Below are 23,035 nucleotides of genomic sequence, written 5' to 3' on the forward strand. Positions count from 1 at the left end.
TTTTCTGTTATCTGTGTCTGACTGAAGCCTCACAGTCTTCTAATCTCCAGCAAATACGAATGTACTGAAGTTTCTGAGGCAGGCGTGTTCGCTGTTTGTCAGCAGTGAGTTCGGTCTTCAGGTGCTTTGTTCTGTGGCTTGTTTCTGCCCAGTCCATTGTATCTTCCTTCGCCCATCCTGTTTTGTTGTATAGACACTCAGACACTTTATTTTTCCTTCTTCTTTAGTGAAAGACTTTCTAAATCTTTTCTGCTGTTCCTGTGAGTCTGTTCTTGTCCCGCAGAAGCAGTCAGCATAAACTTCAAGGCAGGCTACTTACTGCCTTTTGCACCCTTATTTTGCCGCAAAGGCTTGTTCATGCTAACCCCTCCATCATTTGTGTTTGCTTTTACAGAGTGTTTGTAAAAGTTCATCATAACTGTTTATAGCAGTCCTAAACTCTGCATTAAATGAATTTTCAGCAAGTAAATGTCCTAGTTTCAAGGTTTCTTGTTAGGGAGTCTATGTTCAAATGCCTTTTTAGACGTTCTTTATCAGCTGTGATACTGTTCTCTCCTGACTATTGTGTGTTGACTACCTTAGATTAAAACAGATCTGCTTAAAATTGTATTATTTTTTAAAATATTTAAACACATATCAATCTGTCATTACCACATTTGGTATTTCATACCAAACAAATGTTATTAATCTTTTTGTGTGTGTTATTGCATGTTTAGCATTTGTATTCTCTAACAGAGCCATTTCTGGAAATGAGAATAATATCCAAAACCAATATGTAATTTTATTCCAGCATACACAAATAAGTCTATGCCAACCTTGAATCACGTATTTAACTGTTTTGTTTCATAATTTCTGGGTTGTTTTTTTTTGCATTTACTTACTTGCATTTAATTCTGTACATGCCCTCATCTGACCTCTGTGCCATACAATTCTGTTTTCTGTATTCTTCCATACCTTGATGCTCTTTAGTTATATACTTCTCAGCTGATTTAGTTTTACATTTTAGGAATCAGCAGCTGAGTGCCACAGATAAAATTTCAGTGAAATTTGAGTGCGCAGCTGTGTTATTTCTTTGTGTTGCGGCCTCTGCAGCAACAGCCTGCATAAAGGCTGCGGCTGAGAAAGGTCCTTCAGTGCGTCCACATGTACAACGTGGATCTCTCCTGTTTGTTCTGCCCATGTTGAAAGCTCTCTACTGGGTATCTGCTCCTAAGTCTTTTCTTTTGATTATTGCTGGACAAGGAGCAAATTTCTTCCAGTTCTTACCTTCCATAACCACATTGTTTGGTGAGGGTTAAGGCACATACAACACTGTTGCAGGACGACTCTGTTGTCCCCTGAGCCTTGCATCCCGTTACCCTGTGCTGCACACTCCTGAGGATGTCCTTAAGGGAGGAGAGAAAGAATGATTTTATACCCTCATTTCTTCAGGAATTCAGTCTTAAAATTTTGATTCTTTTTTCCAGCTATGTGCATTGCATGTATTGGAGCTGTGGCTTGTTTTCTCATTTGCACATTTCCCATTTGTTGTTCTCAGTTGTTTTGGGTGTCAGGAAGATAAATGAGCAACTTACATTTCTCATATTCTTTGGCTGTTCTCCCTCAGGAGTGAGAGGCTGAGACCATTGTATAAATGGAAGACCTTTATATTTTTGGGTTTTTTTTAATTTGTACTAACAAGTTTTCATTTTATTTCTTACACTTGGATTTTAAAATAAATCAATCTTTGGCCCATGATGACTAAATTTTTCTGGTTTTTATAAGCTGCTCCTCACACCAGTGTTGCCTGTAAACAATTTGAATCCTTCAAGTCCAAAGAATGGAACTCAGTGATGAACAAACCGCATTTATTGCTTTCCAATTGTTTACAGAATGACAAAAATTAAGCCCTGGGGAATGGTACTGTGAAAAGGAACAGTTGATTTGAGTTAGGTTTCCATCTGAAATATAGCTACCTTTTATAGGTATTGTGGGAACATAAGCTAGAAGGAAAATCTGCTCACTAGTAAAAGGAAGGTTTGACTTTTTTTTTTTAAATACAAATAGAATTTTACACTAAGTTAATTCCTGATTCTGGCACAAAATAATCACTGAGCAGAGACTGGTATTGTGGTCACACTCGATAAGGGTGGATTTTTTATTTTTTAACTTCGTTTATAATCTTTCCAGTGCATGAAAACAAAAAAGACAATTTATCAAAATTCACTATTCATGTTGTAAGAACAAGAGGTATCCAGTGTGAAGCTGAGATCTGTAAGCTGTGCTGGTGAGAATTTGCACTGCAGATCTCTGACAGCATTAGAAATCATCACTAACTTAAGCTCCCTGTTTTCTTCTGTGGCCTGAATGCATATTCATAATATCTTATATTGCCATGCAGCAACTGTTTATTTAAATAAGTATGATGAGAGTAGTTAAGATTTAACTGTTGGAATGTATGTCTGTGTGTGAGGTGTGTTCATGGGATTGGGCCACAAGTGCGTGCGTGGTGTCTTCACTGGTACCCTCATCACAGGAGGAAAACAAGAAAATCAAACGTGCACGGATGCTCCAAGCGACATTGCTTTGGCTGACTGTATTGTATGTCTTATTTTACAAGGTGAGCTCATGGGTGACCTGGCTGATCCTGACTGCAGGTTCTATGGAGGAGAAACGAGAAGTCTTCTCATATTTAGTACATGTGGCAAAATGCTGCTGGAATATGGGCAACTACAATGCTGTAATGGAATTTTTGGCAGGACTAAGGTATGGGCAACTCTTTTTGTAAATGACTTGTCAGTGATAGATTACACTGCAGCTTCTGTTAAGCAGATGTCTCTGGAGAACAACAGAATAAACAGAAATCTGTGGCTAAATCACATCATCTTGCCCTCTTACTTGCTAAGAATCCCTTTTTGAAAAAATTGAACATGCCAAATACCATTTTCTTCATTAGCATTTTCATTTTTTACATTAGAAAGCATACATTTTAAGCAAGATTTTTAAAATGTAAAGAAAGATGGCAAAGCAGTTATGCTTTGTCTAAAAACTAAAATATAACTTGGGAGTTGGAGTGTCCAGAAGACAAGTGAAACATAATCATGGTAGCATTCTGATAGAGTCAGACTGAAACTGTAAAAGAAAACAGACAAAACTCACACTCAAACAACAAACAGCTAGAACTGTCTTGTTAAAACCCTCAAATTTATTTACACTGACTGATGCTGGGATCTTGTGCTGTAATTATCTTCTATAGACAGTCCTGTAGTGTCTCCAGGAGGAAAACAGTGTGGGGTTAAAGCCCTTTTGTTGCTGGCTTTCCTGTGGAATGATAGATGTGGTGATGTGCTGCCTTGACACAGCATTTCAGAGAGGAGCAAATTAGTCTGGAGAAGGAAGAGTTAAGATCAGATTTCCCATCACTTAGCTCCGACCTTCCTTGTATTTTGTGTTGGTGTAGCAAAGCTTTCATGTGTTGCTCTTTGTGGTTTAGCAAGGATTCTCACTGAACTAATTATTTACATTTTTGATAGATAAAACACATATGAAATGCTTGTAGACAAAGGGAGTGCTTTTCAGCAGAATGCATCCATGTACATCCCCTAGCCGTGTAAGTTGTGAGGGAAAACGCAGAACAAATAAAGGCCTTAATTTTATCTGTAATGCTTCTGCACAGCTGAAGGGAAGGCAAAGAGTAAAGACTGGTACCCAATTAGCAGTGAGCCCAGGACAGGGACACAAAGTGGGGGGTAAGGATGTTGAGCTGATAGTGATTCTGCACCACTTTTGGTGTGTCTGAAGGCGGGGTGGGTAGAAAGGCCATGCCCTTGCACAGACATGCAGCTCAGAGGGTGAATGGCCATGGCAATGGCCAATCTGGCAATGCCAGATGTCCTTCTCACCAGGAATCATTTCTGTTTGAAATCAAAGCTTGGTCTGCAGCATGGCACTGGTGGAAAATGGCCTTGCCTTATTTATTTCCATGTCAGACTTAGAGTATAATGGGAATAAATGAGTGTAAAATATTTCAAATTGTTCATTTCTTTTGTTGTTTTTTTTTTCTTTTCTTTTCTTTTGCTAACTATATGGATCGTTTACTCATAATACAGCCAAAGGAATTTGTAATAAACCATCTGGTTTATCTTCACACCATTTCTTTTCTTATTTCTTCCTATGCCCTTTTAACTTTAAGGCAGCGGCAAAATGAAAGTGTTGGAAAGCCTGCTTGTCTTACTTGTGTACCTGAGCTTTTATTAAGACTCCAAATGTTACTCCAGTCTCATGTAAATCATACTGCTTGTTTGTCCTTCTTACTTTTGGTATTTGGTTATTCAAAGAGGAGAAACAGTCTGCCAGCCAGAGTTTTCATAAAAATAATGAGCTGACTGTGATTCATTCATTTCTGAGTAATGATAATAATTTCCACTATTATGTACATGCTGTAGGTCTTGGACTGCAGTGTACATTGGTTTAATTTTTTTTTTTTTAATAATTGTTGTGGTCTCTTTTTTCACTAGGTCAAGAAAAGTTTTAAAAATGTGGCAATTTATGGACCAGTCTGATATTGAAACCATGCGAAGTCTGAAAGATGCTATGGCACAGCATGAGTCCTCATCTGAGTACAGGAAAGTGGTCAACCGGGCACTGAATATTCCGGGCTGTAAAGTAGTTCCTTTCTGTGGTGTATTTTTAAAAGAGCTTTGTGAAATTTTGGATGGAGCATCAAGCCTCATCAGACTCTGCCCACAGTATAATTCCCAGGATGAGACATTAGAGGTAAATAGGATTGCTGTTCTAAGAAGTTGTGTTCTTAGCCATCCAGTGCATTATTTTATCATCTATTATTTTATATGAAAGCTTCATCTAATTAGAGTTCTATAAACCAGACTATTATCCATAGTTCAGTTACATGAACCTCAATTCAATTCCTGTAGTAACTGTAGTAACACAGATTTTGTTATTAATAAGTAGTTCAGTATAGGAGTACTGAGCAATTGTTGTCTATACCAAACCAACAAGCTTTTACTTTGGTAAAGGACGTATGCAAATACTTAAAGATGCAGCTATCTTGTGTTAAATTTTCTGATCTTCTGCATAGCTTATTGGGAACTGGAAGGTTTTCAATTCCTTAAATGCTGAACTCAGAAGATGCATGCATCAAGCTTTTCCTTTATGAAATAAAACAATTCCTTTCTTTTTTTTTCACTTTGTTTTGAAAATTTGTCCCTGTTTCATGAAAACCAAGACTTATAAAAAGTCTACAGGACTTACTGTAATTTGTGTTACTTGATTTATGCAGTAATTTGGTCTGTTTAGGTACAAAATCCCATTAGAAGCTAATGGGAAACATATATGCTAAGTATTCTTAATTCTTGTAAGAATTTCTCCAACAAGAAGTAAATGACAGTGTCCCATTGCTCCTGTTGTTACAATATTAATCTATTAGATGTCTTCAGTTTGTTTCAGATTACAGTGGACAAGATAATTTCTTGCAACGAGTAGGCCAAGATGGTTTAAATAATCCAGAAAAAGAATCCACAGCAAACAGTATATTTCAAACAATTCGGAGCTGTAATCGCAGTTTGGAATCTGAAGAGGGTGAAGATAATGTCAGTGAAGGAAGCAATTCAAGGAAAAACTCCTTGAAGGACAGAAACCGTTACCAGTAGGTCTCATGTTTTATTTTCTATTTTCATCTGTATATTTCACATTTTTAATGTTTCGTTTCCTTTTACCAAAGCTCACTTACAGAATCAGAGACAACTTTTAACCTCTTCTCTTTCATTCATTGTCTTCCAATTCAAAACTTTTTCCCCCTGGAATTATGCTAAGTATTTGATACCCAAATGCATGAGAACTCTCTGTATAGTTATATTTTCACTCATGATGTAATTACTTCCTCTCATGATAAGGGTAAATCCTTTTCATCTTACACACAGAGCTTTAAAAATCCACAGTTATGATTACAATTTTGATCTGTGGTGCCAGGAATAGCACCAGGACATATCTGTTATCAGAGCTCAGAACATTATATTCTGCACACCAGGGTAGTGTCATGCCCTTTCCAAAATAAAGGTTATTTATTATTGTTCATAAGACCACTTCTTTTAAGGACATGTTCACTTGAGGCTTTTAAATTACGTCCAGAAGACATTTGTAAGTCATTTCACATTGTGAATTTTCAACTTGATTTAGTCCTTCTATTTTGCCTAGATGTTTACTTGATTGTGCCCCATGAAAGATCTGTGTTCAAAAACTCCAGTTTTGACTGAATACCCAATATAGTCTTTACTATTCAGCAGCAAAAAAATATACTAAATGAAAACTTTAAGACATCACTTCTCCTCGAGTGTTGTTTTAGTGAAATTGCAGCCCAATTAGATGTTGGTGTGTCGGCTTCAAATGTGGTAATTGTTAGAGAAGCATCAAACAGAACTGTGCTGTTCAGAGGTGAAATGATATAGAATCATAGAATCATGTCAGTTGGAAGAGACCATAAAAGGCCATGTAGTCCAACTCCCCTGCAATGAACAGGGATACCTACAGCTCCATCAGGTGCTCAGAGCCATGGCCAGCCTGACCTTGGATGTCTCCAGGGTTGGGGCATCCACCACCTCTCTGGGCAACCTGTACCAGTGCCTCACCACACTTACTGTAAAAGACTTATTCCTTATGTCAATATAAATCTCCTCTCTTTTAGTTTGAAACCATTTCCCCTTATCCCATCATATAAAATGATGCAACCGGGATTACATAAAAAACATGCTTATGTCCCTACTTGAGTTATTATATTGATAATGTCTATCAGAAATATCCGTATGTTCAGAAGTATCCAACCTATTTCGGCTATTACACACAGAATCTAATAAGCGACTGCCTCAGAAGGAGCTACCCTCTTCCTGTTTTAAATGCATTTATTTAATTAACATGCAATTGTAAATCTCATTTCAAATAAATAATAATTATTTCCTCCAAGAATGGTTTCTAATACAATTATTCACATCTGGCTTTACTTCCTTCTGGGCAGTGGCACAGTAGATTATGCCAGGAAAGGCAGTCCCTCTTTTCTGTACATTTCTGTTATCTCTTGACTTATTTCAGTTTAAACATTTTCTTCTAGGAATTGTTTTTCTTAATTAATATAGTTGCAGCTCTCCATTCAAAGAAAGAATGAGCTAGTGAAATCAACCTTTCACTTGGATATACAAAGCAGAATTTAAGTGTAAAAGAACAATATGGGGAAAATTGAGTTCTCTTTGTTATGTGTTTATGAAATCCATTTTTGTAGTAGTTATTTATGCTTTATGTTTAAATGTAACTACTGAGTTCCACTCTAATTAAAGTAGGAATTAAATGCAAAAAAGTTTAACATTACCTTGAAATGAATATTTCATGTTGAAATGAACAAAACTGCAGATAAGTAAATAAAATTGTGTTTCCTGATTCAGGCGTCCGATCATTGGTGTCTGTAGTTCTGGTGCAGTAAAATGCTAATTTTAACGTTCCAGTGACTTGCAGAAAAGTACCTGTGAAAGTGTTAATTTACCCCAGTTCCTCATTATCCTGCTATCTCTTTGCTGGACATTGAGAGCTGGCTAAGACACAGAAAAAAATTGCTGCAGAGTGGCAGAAGGGTCTGTGCTGCTGTCCCTGTTGTATGGAGGGTGCAATATTCGATTCATTTTTAATGCTGTAAATAACTGAAAGCCTTTCTTTTGAGTTGTAAACCATATTTGTTATGCAGAATTATGTAGTCAAAATTTTGTAATTAGTTTGCTTTTGCTGATTTGAATAAATATTGTGAAACATAAGCAGGGCTGGATATGTTTGTTTGATTTGGAGAAAATAAAGGGCATCTTATAAAATCAGTGGGCACTGAGTACCACTGTTACTTTCCCAAATAAACTGAGTGTCACTGTACAGTCAGTGATGTCTAATCACCCTAAGGTACTGAATATACCAAGTAAATACCAAAATTAAAGTTCTGTTAGTCTTCTTCGACAGTTCTCAAAGAAGCTGGTAGAAAGAAAATAAATTTTGAAATATTATCTTTATAGAAATGTTAATCAAACGACCCATTAAGATTCTCTAAACTTTGTCTTAACGTTGTTGACCTGATCTCCTCTTCCCCTTCAAGCTTTCTTAATTACAGTAAATAACTTCAAAATGAATAATAGGGAAAAACCTCACGTTTTTTTTCCTTTCTATTTCCTCCTTTAAAATTGCAGTCTGTTTTAATTTTTCCTGTATCCTTTCTTCTCATTTTTTTGCATCTTAGTGCAGTACGTGTAAAGAAAGCTTCTGTTTCAAACCAAGTTCTGTAAGTTTGTTCCCAATAATTGATGGCTATGTCGCTTTTGCCAGCTAGTGCCAGAGCCTGTTTCTGGATACAACTGTGTGCATGTGCTTGGCTTACCTGTTGCTTGTACATTTTTATCTACAGCATGCCAGTGCCGTCACATGTAAAATAAGGCCCGAACTGTCTCCTCTATAACAGACTCCTCCAGCCTTGCCTATCTAGTCTCCAAATACATTTTCTAGGATTTTTCTCAAGACTTGTTTGGTTATTTTGAAGGCGTGAGGAAGAGAAACATTTTAGTGGTTGTTTTAATTTGAAAATCTGAAACTTGTATAATCCAGGTGAATCCTTTAGTGTATGTAGTGTGGCAAGACTCAGCAATTTTAACACCAGTTTATGCCAGCTTAGGTATATGGCATGACCTTTATTTTAAGGCAGATTTCTTAAGGAAATGCACTTATAATTAAGGCTGATATAATTACTCTGTCGTGGTTTGTCCATCTCCTCAGCAACACCATTAGAATTGATGTCTGGAATAAGGAAAAAATTAAATGAATTACTATTCCAGGGATAGTAAATTTTGAGGAAGACCTGAATGTTCCATATGGGGTTCATCTCAGTGAGACAGGTACATGACTTGCAACAAGTCATAGTGTCAATCATGTTCTGCTGAGCTAGTAGGAAGTAGCTGTCAACATTCGTACTGCATTCTTATGAGAAATGCATGTATTTTAAGCCCTATTTTACAAGTGTTAAGCAGAAACAGGTCTATACATAAAATCAATAGTAGAGGAGGGATTGAATGTCCTGTCTTCAATCCACTAGATATTGTTACCAGCTTCCACATACAATATTTGGTATTTCCATTGGAGTGTTATTGTGCTATGGGCTTAGAAACTGGAATCGCTTGACTTTTAAGATCCAAAATGAAGTTGTTTATAAGGTCCCTTCCATTCCAAGCCATTCTATGATCGATCCTATGATAATGAATATAATCCTTGGAAAATTCAAAGAAAACACAATTATATTGTTACAGGAGTTGTAATTAATTGTAGCAACGTCTATTAATTCCAAATTGCAATAACTTAAATTGTAATACTGTAAAAACTAAATGTATGAAACTAAGTGTATGAAACTAAATGTAAATCCCTCATCTTTGTTCACATACAGATTTATAATTGGAGATCTTTCAGATTCTGAAAGTGATATATTTGAGCAGCTGAAGGATTGGGACACAAGTTCAACAGAAGAGCAACAAAAGGCTTTCTGCCATGGGATAGAACTCATTCCCTGGTATGTGTTGTCCATCAGAGCTGATGTCCACCAGTTTATGCTGCAAGGGGCGACTGTCATCCATTATGACCAGGAGACACATCTTTCAGCACGTTGCTTCCTTCAGCTTCAGCCTGACAATAGTACTTTAACTTGGACAAAACCCACAACAGTTTGCCCAGCAAATGCTAAGGCAAAGCTGAGCGTGCTGGGTAATACTGCTGAGCTTGGTAAATACCAGTTCCTTGGCAATACTGGACTAAATGGACTGGTGGAAGGTTTTCTGGATTTGTTTTCAGCCAAGGCTGTGTATATGGGACACTCTGGCATTGATATGCACACTGTGTGTGTTCAGAATAAACTTTGTAATATGTCCCTTGAAGAAAATGGTATAACACTACTTTATGGACTTCAGACTACTGATAATAAGTTGCTGCACTTTGTTGCTCCAAAATATACTGCCAGAATGCTCTATGATGGACTGCTGGAATTGACTAAAGCTGTAAGAAAAATGAGGAGATTCCCTGATCAAAGATTACAGTGGCTACGGAAACAGTATGTCAGCCTTTACCAGGTAAAAGATGCTGTGATTTTGTATGAGAAAAGTTCAAAGATGTCAGCAACGTATTGTCCTGCAATTATTTTCTATTATAAGTAAACTGAGATAAATTTGAATGCCAGACCTCCAACTTAGTAACATGGTTTGAGTGAAAATGATCTGGTTTTCCACATAACATCTCATCAAGTGGTGCATATTGTTGATGCATTTAAGTAAAATCTTTTTTATTGTTAAGTTCTTCATATATTTGGAGTTTTGGAATAAATATTTTGTTAAAGAGAAAGCTATGAGTGTACATGAAAATGGAGCACAAAAAAATGAGTGCTGAGGTTTGGGGCCAAAAATATGAGATGGTGAAGAAAATTGCCCTGTTGTGTTCATGCAGTAATTAAAAATTGCGTGCTCTTGATATTTTGCCTTTCATTGGTTCCTTACAGATGTCTTTATTATACCTTAAGAAAATGTGTCTGTTCTTTGGCAGTTATTCTTCTTGTTTTGTTAATGCTGAGCATTTTTGTAGGAGGATGGAAGGTTTGAAGGCCCAACCTTGGCTCAGGCTGTTGAATTGTTTGGAGGCAGACGATGGAGCGCAAGAAACACAAGCACAGGAACTCTGACCAAAAGCACTGAGAAACCTAGTGTGCAGAGAAACAACACTCTGGGAATCAGTGCAGCTAAGAAAAAGAAGAAAGTGCTTATGAGGGTATTCGTGTATTTTGTTACTTATCTGGCTGACTTGTTTCCTTCCTGCATTTGCTCTGTAGCTAGCCATACTCTGAATCAGAAGAAAGTTAGATAAGAACTTCAAAACAGTTTATTGTGGGTTTGGTATGTTTTGGCTTGTTGTTTTCCATTAATTTGGTTGTTTTTTTTCTCATGCTTGAGTTTCATTTCTAAGGACATGTGAGTGCTAGCAGAAAGGGACAGACTCTTACTAAGAACTTCAGGTGCTACTTCAGTATAGAGGTAAAATATTCTTAAGAACAAAAATAGTAACCATAAGGGTGATGTCTGTAGGCTGTAGTCAGTTTCTTTGCTCCTTCTTGTTTTCATGTAGCTGAAAATGTCACCACAAATCTTCTGCTTCACATTATCATGGGGTCAGATAATCTTACATGGCTGATAGGAACACTGTCCTTTCTTTTTCTGGACTCAAGTACTTTCAGCAATAGCTAGGGAAGGGAATAATGCAGGGACTAGCAGCTCAATGCTGTCCACATGGTGTGCTGGGCAGGTAGGGGAGATCCAGATGACAAGATCCATCCTCTTTAGATCTCCTGTGTCCCAGTGGAATAGTGTAAAACTACCTTGACCAACATAAAGGGGTGCAATCTCTGTCATCTTCTGTGTGATATCAAACTGAGGTAACCTCTGATGATGATCTCCCAGTCATTGTGTATCCTTCATCATATTTAAGTTGTCTTTTTTCTACTTTGATAGTTTCACTGACAGCACAGTTACTGGCCTTACAAAAATTATTTTGTAAGGAATAGCTGATCTATCTCATGGGTTTGTTACAGATTGCACTGATAAAGAATGAAAAAGCAGTAGTTTTGGAATGTTTATTATGGTGCTCATTTCTAGGGTGAAAGTGGAGAGGCCACTGATGATGAAATGGCAACTCGGAAGGCAAAAAGCTGCAAGGAGTATCGTAACAGAAGTGGTTCAGATCCTCAAGATATTGATGAACAAGAAGAATCAGGTAGATACATAGCTTCGGTATTCAAGAGTCTCTCACGGTTTTGCAAAAAAGTCTTTAAACAGATGTTTTTTACAGTGTTGAATGCATATATGTTCGTGGTAGGAAAGTACTTTTACAGTTGAAGCTCCAAATGCTGTGAAGTTTTAAAACTTACTTATTTTTCGGTTCACAGTTGTTCTTTCATTATATTCAGTAGCACTGCCTTTCTAGTCAGACTAAAAGCACGTATGAACCTTGTTCAGAATGTATCTTTTTGTCTGTCTTAGGACAAATCTACAATCCCTGCAGTGTTTTACTGAGCATTAATGAATTATGGTATAGGGCTCTTGGATGAAAACATTTTTATTGGGACAGAGGCTGTAATAGTGCTGCAAACTTTTGTTTCCTCTGTAGATCAAAATATTATTATTAATGCTTCTCCATCTAACACCCTGTCATCAAGAAGAGCTCACTCTCTGACAGCATCTGGACCTCCTAATTTAGGAGCTGCCACCTCCTCACCAGCCCGACCAGTGTCCTCTCCTGTAATGCCTTCAAGCAAGAGTCAGTCAAGGTAAGGATGAAATCAGTGCTTTGATTTAAAAAGAAAAAAGTAACTATTATTTAGTTACAGTCGTTTTTCTTGCCAAACTGGTGAAGTCTGACAAAATCGGTGCCAGAAAGCCTATTAGTCTTTTGATAGACATCTGAAACTCACTGTAGCACAGCACAGCACAGGACATTTAAGCTGAAATACCATCAATCTATGGACAGCGTTGTAGAGAGTCTGCGAGCCAGCATGCTTCAAGTTAGTAAGTCAATTACAGAAGAAGATTGGAATGCATCTCAAAACTCAGCAAGTTTAATTCTTTCTCCAGATTGTCTCCAAAACATAGTTACAGATATCTTCTGTATAAAGAAACCCAGTAAGTCATTTCTACCTGAGGGAGCGTTAACTTTGCTGATGTTTCTAGTGAAGACTGCAGTACTTTCTCAGGCAATTGGAGGAACAGTTTTAAAATCTTCATTCCTTACAGCTCTCTGTCTTCTCCTTTAACATTCATCACTTTTCTATCACTTACGCAGCACAAAAGGTCATGCTGTGAGTGTGCAATGACATAATTCAGTAATGTAGTAATTCTATAAATAGTAATAATAGTAGTAGTAATAGTAGTAATAATACAACAAGGATAATGTACTAGAGTTGTGGATGGTACCTGGTGATATACAGGAAGACAGTGTCAACAGAGACCTTCCAGTATCTTTTAACATAATGAAGGCTGTAGTGTGGATGTGAGTACGAATGTTGGGATTTCCGGGAAAGCAGTGGTGAACAATGGAAGACATTACTGCTGCTGGCAGAACATTATTTTGAAGAGACATGTCTTGTGTAACAGTTTATTTTGTTTATTTCATAGGGATTTTTTACATTTCAATGGTTAGATTTAGCAATGAAAGTGAGTAGGAGAGCCACCTGTGGGCATCTGTGGCTGGCTGCTGCTCCATGTAACATTACTTTCTGAGACTTTCCTGTGTTCTTCACTTCTTGTTCTTCACTGGGTACACAACTATGAGGTGAACATTCCAGACTTGGATTTATTTCCGTGGGACATTTATGGGGCTTTTGATTGTTGTTGTTCTGTTTGCTTGTTTGCTTTTCAAGGATTGGAGCAATTTGCTTTTACATTAAATTGAAGAAATACTGCATTGCCACCTCTGAAGAATGCTTCTCTGTTTTGCAAATGTGCTTTATGCTCTTTGTGCCGTTGTTCTGCAAATTAGATTAGAAGGCTCAGCTGAAAGCTTACATTCCTAGGGGAAGGACAGCTAATGTTCCTTTAAATCCTCTCAGTTTTGGGTTTCTGTACAGCTTAGCACTCTGGGCCTCCCTGAGCTATGACGAGTTTTCCCTGGCATAGTTGTTTGGGGACTCCCCAGTGTCTCCTGAAAGAGCTCTCCCCAACGTGATAGGACCCTCCACGCTAGAACTTGCAGGAGGATTCTGGAGAGGGTTCTGCCAGGCTCCACAGAAGCCTTTGCAGCACAGAAGTCTTACCTGCTAACAAATGATTAAAGGTGCAGTACAGAGCTACAAAGGGGAGAGCATGGAAGATTCTGATTCTTTCTCTCTTTTTCTCTTTGTACAGTATATACATTAAAAATAGCCTTCCCTAACCAATCACTTAGGTCCGTGTCTCTGCTACGTGTGAAGCTCTGAATAAAATCGAATGGAAAAAACAGAATATTGATAGCAATTTAAAATGAGAAGGAGCTGGCTGTTTTTGTACACTTTAAATAATAGTACCTGCAGGTAGAGAACAAAGAACTGTATTTTTATAGATATAGTTCACAGTCTTGATATTTCTTACCTTCTTACTAACAACTTAAATTGAAAATAAATCCTTATACAATCCAGATGTACAGATGATTTCCATGTAGAGGGAGCCTGCAGCTGTCTTCTGTCATTGTTTTGAAGTGGATGTGCATGCAGCAAATTCCAAAGTTCTTTGGAAGTCTAGTGCTGCCCGTAAGGTTGGAAACAGGGGAAAGCGTGGTAATACCGCTGGGAATCATATAGCAGAATATGAAAAATAAGAGATGGGGGCTTATTTGTGAAGAGGAGGTAAAGTGTGCTCTCATTATCTGTATACAGGTATAATTTAGACAGCTCCTAATTACACAGTATTGATGGTTGGTGGTAGTGGGCTTGTCTTGTTTGGTTGGCTTTTTTTTTTTTTTTAACAATCATCTTATGTGGAATTACTGTGGAAGATGGTATTTAGGGATCAATTCTGGAGAAATGGTGAGCTTTCTTATATACTGCTGGTTTTCCCTTCAGTACTCTGCCATTCCAATCTGTAGGAGTCAAGAGACTTTCCTCATCATGGTTTATTTTTCTTGTCTGATAAAAATGTTAGGAATTATTTTAGCCCCAAAGTTATATGCAGTATGTCAGTACTTGCCATAGTGATGTCAAACAAATTGAACGTTATCAACCAAAGTAGATGGTATTTTTTAATACTTAAAATCACATGCTGTTTTGAATTGCATGCATCCATCCCAGGCCAGGAGTGAATTGAGGAATCTGATCTAGTGTATTTATGTGAAGTCTGCTTGTAGCACTAATTTCCAGGGACTGCAAAATGTCTTTAGGGACATTGGACAACAAGCTGGTTCTGTTTTTCCATCACAGCTGTTGGAACTGTTTGTACTGAACCTGATGTCAGGATTCCTAGATTAATGTATTTGTGGATTTGTACATTATGGAGCAATAAAAGCTGACATGTGGTCACCTAGTCTTGTGTTTTTAAACAAATACTGCAATTTCTGGAGTTCTGCTTTGAACTAGACAATTCTGACTGTTTTGGTGCCTCCCTTTGAAGGATGATGGTGGAGCCCAGTCATGCAGGTGTGCTCACTGGGGTTTAGGCGTAGGAAGGAGCTCCGGAACTCGGCCCATCTGGCTGATACCCTTACAAATTAGTACTTGAAATTCACTTAGGACTTGTTCATACTGCTCAAGGAATAGTTCAAGCTGGGGAAAAACTACAGTTACTAGTGCTAGTGCTGTAGTAGCCTGAAGACTTCAGGATGCAGCTTTTGGAAATTCGTTACTCTGCTTCATAACTTTGTTCGCTTGCACAACTTCAGTTAACAATTGAAGGTATAAAGAAATTGGCTTGTTATCACCGAAGTTAACTAAAATGATGAACACCAAACAGCTAGTTGTTTCTGTGATTATTTTCTCCCTTTGCACTCAAGAAATGCCAGTTTGCTTTCCTTCCTTCAGTCCAAGAAGCTGAAAGGAGGAAATCATTAAAAGGAAATGGCCTCCAGGGGCTACTGCCTAAGCCTAAAAGAAGAAGAGGACTATAGCTTGGCCCGTCTTTGAGGTATCTGAGGATCATCTCGACTGTTTTTGGAAAGTATGTGGAAAGTCCATGTGACTGGGAAATGAGGAGGCTTGAGTGCCAGGGGAAGGGTTATACTTTTTTAGATCTACGCCTTTAATTCTCCCGGACAGGAGAAACCCCAGGTGTGTGAGGAAAGCTTTTGTTTTTATTGTGTATCCATTTGTAATATTACTGTTTTATTTTGATAGCTATAAGGAATTCTATATCCTTCTTATATTTCACTTAGCAAATCTTCAGTGAAGCTCATAAGCAGCAGGACATGTTTTTTAAAGTTTGTGGTACAAGAATACACTTTTTTGGAAAGAAAAAAATGAGAATGCATTCATTTCTGCCATTTGCATCAGACCCTTTTGCACTTAGAAGTGTATTAAATATACTTTAATCTTTCTGGTAACGTTTGCAGTTGTCTTGTGAGAAACAATAAAGTATAATTGTCATTATTAATCTTGTTACATTCAGCTTTATTTGCTGTTAATGCAGTAATGCACTGTATTTCAATATGCATAATACAACCAAATTACAGCAGTCTCTTTCTGATTTAGCACGTGGAGCAGCAGTAGCTGGCATGGCCGTGTTAAAGGAGGAATGAAGGGGTTCCAGAACTTCATGGTTTCTGATAGTAACATGACTTTTGTGGAATTTGTGGAGCTCTTCAAATCTTTCAGGTGAAATATATTGATATTCTGTATTGATCTCTTTCATCCAAGTTTATAAAAGAGCAAAAATCAGACTTTTCATGTCTTTTACAGTGTCCGTAGCCGCAAAGACCTTAAAGACCTTTTCGATGTCTATGCTGTGCCTTGCAATCGATCCGGTTTAGACCCTACTCCACTTTATACTAATTTGAAGATTGATGAAAACAGCATTGGATTCCAACCTGATTTAGGTTTGTTGAAGAAGAAAACTGGTAGACTACTGAACAGCTTCAGTTATTGGCCTCAAGAAAAACTCTCTCATTCAATTTTGTAAAGGGCAATTGATTCTAAGTTCAAACACAGGATAGTTGCATGCCTCCAGTAACACCTGGTTAGCTGGATGTAAGACAGGTTCTTTGTTCAGAAAGGAAGAAAAGTACTCCTGTTTTTTGTTAACCAGATTGATTTGTAACTAACTTGTATAGCAGAGGCAGAAAGCTTCTTGCTGAGAGGCTGGACCTGACACAGGAAGTATCTGGTTGCAGGAGCTCTGGAATCTGCCATAGGGCTAATAGAATGAGCTAACCTAGGAATCAGAAAGAGGGTTGTGCCCTGTGTTTCATCTGGTTGTTTTTTTTCTTATCTGTCTGGTTTCCTAGTAGATCTGTTTTATCTGGGACAAGGGGAAAGGAAACCTTTGTCCCTCTTTACATTCCCCAGTTGCCATCATCTAAGTTTGGAGCTTTGTTCTCATTTAAAGGAAGCAGTATTTCTGCCAAGCAGCCTGTGGGGAGGGTACAGCACCACTAGCACGTGGAACTGGAAGGAGATAAGGTCTGCAGGCAGGCTATGGGATTGCACACTGCAAAAGAAAGGCTTCAAGGCTGTATGTGATTGTGAGAGGAAGCAGGAGGGTCCTGGGTAACGGTGAAAGAGACTTTGGATCCATGTTCGACACTGCAGGATTTTGTGTGTAATAATTAATTGCTTACAGTAGTCCACTCCCACTGCTTTACATACATAGTTAACACTTTTTCTCCTATGCGTGGATAGAAACAAGATGGTTCTGTTCACATTTACGATGTTAGGGCTAAAATGTTCGATAAGATATCCAGGTATTTTTACAATGAAATATTATGTTAAATTCCATTCTATACAATATATCTAATATGCATATTTATTTATCTGATATTTGTTTGTTTGTTTATTTTTAATAGATTTGTTGACTAGGAATGTTTCAGATCTTGGTTTGTTCATTAAGAGTAGGCAGCAGTTGTCAGATAACCAGAGGCAAATATCTGATGCTATTGCTGCTGCCAGCATTGTAACTAATGGTACTGGAGTGGAAAGCACATCACTGGGGATATTTGGTGTGGGCATCCATCAGCTGAATGACTTCCTTGTGAACTGCCAAGGAGAACACTGCACCTATGATGAAATCCTCAGCATTATCCAGGTCTGTAACACAAACATCTTGCAATCCCTTTTACTAGGAGTCTTGTTACTTCCATTTTCCCTGTAAGTGTGCCCAGCAGTATTGTTTAAAGACAAGGGGTATTTTACTTTGCAGTTCTTGTTTCCACTTGACAGTTCTAAAGTTTAATATTATCTTTATTGCAAGCTATAAAGTTGTGCAGGTATCCATATATGCACGCCCTTAAAAAGAAAAGAAATGATGCAAATAAACAGGAGTTCTTTTTTTTTGCTATATATACGTTACCTGGGAAGGGACATAACACTTGGGAAAAGTGTTCTTGATTGTTCATTGTTTTCTTCTTGTCTGAGATCACCTTTGATAAACTCTAACTTGGAACTTAAAAAAAACATTGTTTCTACATATTTTTATTTTATTGTTAAGAAGCAAGCAAAACAAAACAGAAAATAGCACTTAATTAAATCCTTCATGCTCTCAGAGCAGAAGCAAATATAGACATCTTACTCCCTTCTATACATAGAGCATTACATAGAAAGTGGGAAAATCACATAGAAAATTTGAAATTCCTCCAAATGTGTAATGAAGACAGTCCAAAACCAAACCCCCACTCAGTAGTTAACTAAGGTTAGAAGTTGAATATTTGAAGTATTAATATGTAACATAGATTTGCAATGTCTAAAAGACAGAAGTCCTAAAGAAACATTGAGGTAGCACACCAAAAGACTCCAGTTCAACATGGTGGTGTGTTGTGTTTGAACAGCATAGATAGGAAGAGGATACATGATTATAGATCCTCTCTAATTTCAGCTTAAGGGCTGACTGTGCTTTGAATGGGTGATTGGATCAGGTGACCTTCCAACATCCCTTCCAACCTGAATGATTCTGTGGTTCTGCAATTAATAGCTTAATTTGCTTGTTTACTGATTTTAAAACAAGCATGGGTATTCCAGACACCTAACTACTATAGACACAAAAATACTGGTTTTAGATAGAGTAACTGGTTAGTTAAGTGTGCAAACTACACTGTGAAAGTACGAAAAAAGCAGTATTTCTAAAATTCATTTTGATATGTCTCTTAAATTTCTTCCTTCCTGTAGAAGTTCGAACCCAGTGTCAATATGTGCCAGCAGGGGCTACTATCTTTCGAAGGATTTGCGAGGTAATTGTTAATTTATATATATGGCATCAGTGTTTTAATGTGTGCCTGACATTCACAAAATTCTCAGCGCAGTGTAAAACTTCCCAACATCTTCTCACTTCTAGGTTTTTGATGGATAAAGACAACTTTGCCTCCAAAAATGATGAGTCACAAGAGAATGCTGAGGACTTGCAGTTTCCCCTGTCATATTACTACATTGAATCTTCACACAATACCTATCTTACTGGCCATCAACTTAAAGGGGAATCCTCGGTGGAGCTCTACAGCCAGGTAAACAGGGTTAGATCATTGTGTAGTTTTCAACGTTAACATGTTTGTTTAACCAGCAAGTGCAGGAACATGACCTTTTTGCTTTGTAACTCTAAATGTTCTAAGACCCTGCTTGTAAAGAGTTGGAAAACATGATGTGTGGGAAAGCTGCCTGTAAGCACAGTTGTGCTCAAATGCCTTTTCTAAGGCAAAAAAAAAAAGGGCTCAGTTTGAGATTCATAGCATCTAGACACCAGTCGGTCTGACCCAACCTACTAAAATTAGACTTTCCCACAGGAAAGACTGATCTAATATTATAGTTCATTCAGATGTCAAAAACACTATTCAAATATTGTACATTGCACTGCAAAGACTAATTTCAAATGGAACTATAACATCTAAAAACATTACATTACTTCTAGGAATATTCTAGAGTTTTTTAGACATTATGCAAGGAAAAAAGCAATTTCTCCTTCAGGCATTTAGTTCTGTGTTTGTTTGTGTGCATATCTATATATTGGTGTGTCTGTGTATTTAGCAAACACTAGAGAAGGCACCACATTTCCTGTGAGTAGTGCTGGCGTTACTCTAGATGTTGGTGACTCACTATTGGGAAGGGCTCATCTCGTGTCCCATGTGCTGCTTTGCTTGGTGATTTAGATAGAGGGGTGAAGCTGTGTTAGGAAAGCCTGAATAACGCGATGGTGTTGAAAAATGTGGTTGCAAAGCAGGTTCCCATAATATCACTGCACGGAGTGGTGTGAGTATTTTGTTGGGAACATATTGGCAGTGAGACAGAGCTCAGCTGGCTCTAAAATAAGTGTGATGCAGGAAAGCCTCTGCCTGTCCCCAGGCAGTTATCCCAGAGGATGGGGCAGTCTGTCCTGGCTCAGCGTGCCTGGCTCTCGCATGAGTGGTGGTGCCAGCCACGCACACAACTGCCCAAAACATTCTTAACAGCAGAAGTAATTTTTCTGAATAGAAGAAGTAATTTTTTTCTTTGTTCATGAGTGTATTTGCTGGAAATTATTTTGACTGTAGAGATCTTCATTTGCAGTAAAATATTTAATAGTAATAAAGAACTTCTCAGTGGTAGGCAGTTCTAAATAAACAACAGCAATAACAAGCATGGGACCATCAATGGATAATTCAGGTTATCTTTCCCATCATTCTTCTTTGCTTTCTTCCGTGGCTTTCTAGGAAGTAGAGCTTCATCAAAGAAGTAAGTAAATTAGCTTATTATCACTAAACAGGATGGCCAGGCACATTTGCGTTCTGACTATCCTTGTGGAAATTCTTCACTAGAAATTATTTCCAGACCATCTTCCATTTAAAAAACTGTCAACAACAACAACAAAACATCCCAAAGCAAAAGCAGCAATGCTGTACCCATAAGCTGTCATGTTAACATCCTGGAATAAATTGCCATGTTACTTTCCAACTGCTTTTGCAGGTGGAAATGCAGAAATGTTTTTCTCTCTCAGGACGCTGAGGTGTACATTAAGAACCATTTTCTGCAATCAGACTCCACGTGTTCTGTAAAACATCATGAATTTCCAAGCTTTATAGTACTTCCCCTAAGAACATATGTACTCTCTTAGTTTTCCTGCTAGGGAATGCCGTTAGCTGGAGACTGCAGCTTCTGTGGGCTGTGTCTACAGAGACTGCTCATTCCAGCTCTTTTTCTGAATCACTGCACTTTCATTTAGCTCTGCAGTGTCTGTCTTCTGCTTTGATGGTATCAGGCTGTGGCTTTACATGTTCACACTGTTCAATTGCATTGCAGGTTCTCCTACAAGGCTGTAGAAGTGTCGAATTAGACTGCTGGGATGGCGATGATGGGATGCCTATCATTTACCATGGGCACACTCTTACTACTAAGATTTCTTTTAAGGTATGCTAATAGTTACATATAGAAACAAACAAACAAAAAGAAATCTGTACTTCTTCTCTAAGAAGGCAAGAAAAATACAAGTCTGAATAGGCTAAATCCTAATAGAATATGATGTACTACTTTCAGACATGAATTCCATGATTGTAAACATTATGCTTTTTAAATTTGTTTTTGTGGCGGAAGTATGGTAATTTTTGTAGGTTTTTTTTGTGTGTCAACATAACTATAAGTAACTGTTATCAGTTCCGTTATAAGGAGATGCTAGACTGATCTGTAGGAGCTTATTATGGAAACAAAGTATGGATTATTTCTTCTTAGAAGGGAAAACAGATGCCTTTCAACTGAAGTAAGCTAACTGAATGCTGCAAAATAATCATGTTCTTTCAATGACCTTTCTTTCTCATAGGAGGTAGTTGAAGCTATTGATCGCAATGCATTTATCACCTCTGACATGCCAATTATCATATCCATAGAAAACCACTGTTCCTTACCTCAGCAGCGCAAGATGGCTGAAATTTTCAAGGTGGGCCATAAATTGTGGTAAATTAATCTAAGGGCATGTCTTGGGACCCTTCCATAATACATCTCATTCTCAATATTTCAGAATGTATTTGGAGATAAGCTGGTAACCAAGTTTTTATTTGAGAGTGACTTTTCTGATGACCCCATGCTTCCTTCACCTGGCCAACTGAAAAGAAAAATCCTGCTTAAAAACAAGAAGCTCAAAGCCCATCAAACGCCAGTGGATATACTGAAACAGAAGGTATAGTCCTTCCTGAATAGTAAGCAGTGAGACTTAACTATAGTAACTAGAAGTAATGCATTTCTATTGTGTACTTTCATATAAGATGCAATCAGTAAAGAAAACCCTTATTAAAAATACTTTCTAGTAATTTAATAAGTGGTTCTGTTGTGATAGGCTCACCAGCTGGCGCATATGCAAGCACAGGCTAGCAATGGTGCTAGCAACCTCACACCTACCAATGAAGAGGAAGAAGATGAAGAGGATGAATATGACTATGACTATGAATCTCTCTCTGATGGTAAGAATATATATTTCTTTCTTACAGTGCTGTTGTTAGGGAACTGTAGCAATAAACATGTAAATATTATTCTAGTTCAGGAGTGATATAGATAAGTTGATCTTACCTTGTTAGAGGAAGATGTACTGAATGCCCTCATTGGCACTTCAGTGTGGTATAGAGGACTTAAGTGTTAACTTCAATCATTTGATGTTTTAACTGTGCAACATATACTAATTTTTAGTTTTTTTATATATATTGTCATTAATTATAAAAAAAGTTATTATCTTCACAGTTTACTCTATCTACGTTCACCTATGCTGTCTTTTCTAAGGAGCTGAGACACCTGAAAGCTCAAGATTCACAGCAGGCTTAGTCCTTGCATCTGCCTGATCTTAATCTAAGATGGTATCTTAAGGCACCTTAATCCAAGATGCAGATTCTCCAGAACCCCCCATTGTCTCTCTCTAATCCCAGATACCCCTGAAATACCTGTTTTAGTTCCATTTTGTTATTTTGTAGTATTCATTATTTTTTGTTACTTTGATAATTTACCAAGACTATATTAATGTAGATCACAGTGCATTTCAAAGATGAGACAACAGCAACAGCTGGATGGAAGTCATTATCAAGCTCTTTGGGTAGTTAAGTGCTCCAGCTTTGTTAAATATCTCCAGAAATGGGTCACAAAACTGATTAAGGGACAAAAATTTATGGATGTGCTTCAGTGTATATAAACGCCAGGTAATAAATATAAGGGAAAAAAAACTAAGCCTTGCTTATGTGATTCAAAGCTCTACATTGTCAGTAACCATTTCAGAGATGTTAGAGTTTTTTAAGTATTCTGAAATCCTCAGCTAGGTGTATGGGGACAGCCAAAAGAGCCTATAAAATATTGTCGATCGTCAGGAACAGAACTGAAAACAAAGCATCTTTT

General features: G+C 37.6%; 1 protein-coding gene across 2 annotated transcripts in view; it reads left to right on the top strand.

The window, feature by feature from the left end:
* The window catches only part of PLCE1 (phospholipase C epsilon 1), a 150,736-nt gene that overhangs the window by 105,937 nt on the left and 21,764 nt on the right, over nucleotides 1–23,035 (top strand). For both annotated transcript variants that reach the window (XM_021397672.1, XM_021397673.1), the window contains 16 exons: nucleotides 2,600–2,745; nucleotides 4,497–4,755; nucleotides 5,436–5,644; nucleotides 9,449–10,124; nucleotides 10,630–10,812; nucleotides 11,694–11,811; nucleotides 12,205–12,364; nucleotides 16,247–16,369; nucleotides 16,454–16,590; nucleotides 17,557–17,795; nucleotides 18,872–18,933; nucleotides 19,038–19,203; nucleotides 20,969–21,076; nucleotides 21,483–21,599; nucleotides 21,681–21,839; nucleotides 21,996–22,119. In XM_021397672.1, coding sequence (XP_021253347.1) covers nucleotides 2,600–2,745; nucleotides 4,497–4,755; nucleotides 5,436–5,644; nucleotides 9,449–10,124; nucleotides 10,630–10,812; nucleotides 11,694–11,811; nucleotides 12,205–12,364; nucleotides 16,247–16,369; nucleotides 16,454–16,590; nucleotides 17,557–17,795; nucleotides 18,872–18,933; nucleotides 19,038–19,203; nucleotides 20,969–21,076; nucleotides 21,483–21,599; nucleotides 21,681–21,839; nucleotides 21,996–22,119 — 2,986 coding nt within the window. The remainder of the gene's footprint in view (nucleotides 1–2,599; nucleotides 2,746–4,496; nucleotides 4,756–5,435; nucleotides 5,645–9,448; nucleotides 10,125–10,629; nucleotides 10,813–11,693; nucleotides 11,812–12,204; nucleotides 12,365–16,246; nucleotides 16,370–16,453; nucleotides 16,591–17,556; nucleotides 17,796–18,871; nucleotides 18,934–19,037; nucleotides 19,204–20,968; nucleotides 21,077–21,482; nucleotides 21,600–21,680; nucleotides 21,840–21,995; nucleotides 22,120–23,035) is intronic.

Source organism: Numida meleagris, chromosome 5 (assembly GCF_002078875.1).
Source record: "Numida meleagris isolate 19003 breed g44 Domestic line chromosome 5, NumMel1.0, whole genome shotgun sequence".
NCBI classification, from domain to species: Eukaryota; Metazoa; Chordata; class Aves; order Galliformes; family Numididae; genus Numida; species Numida meleagris.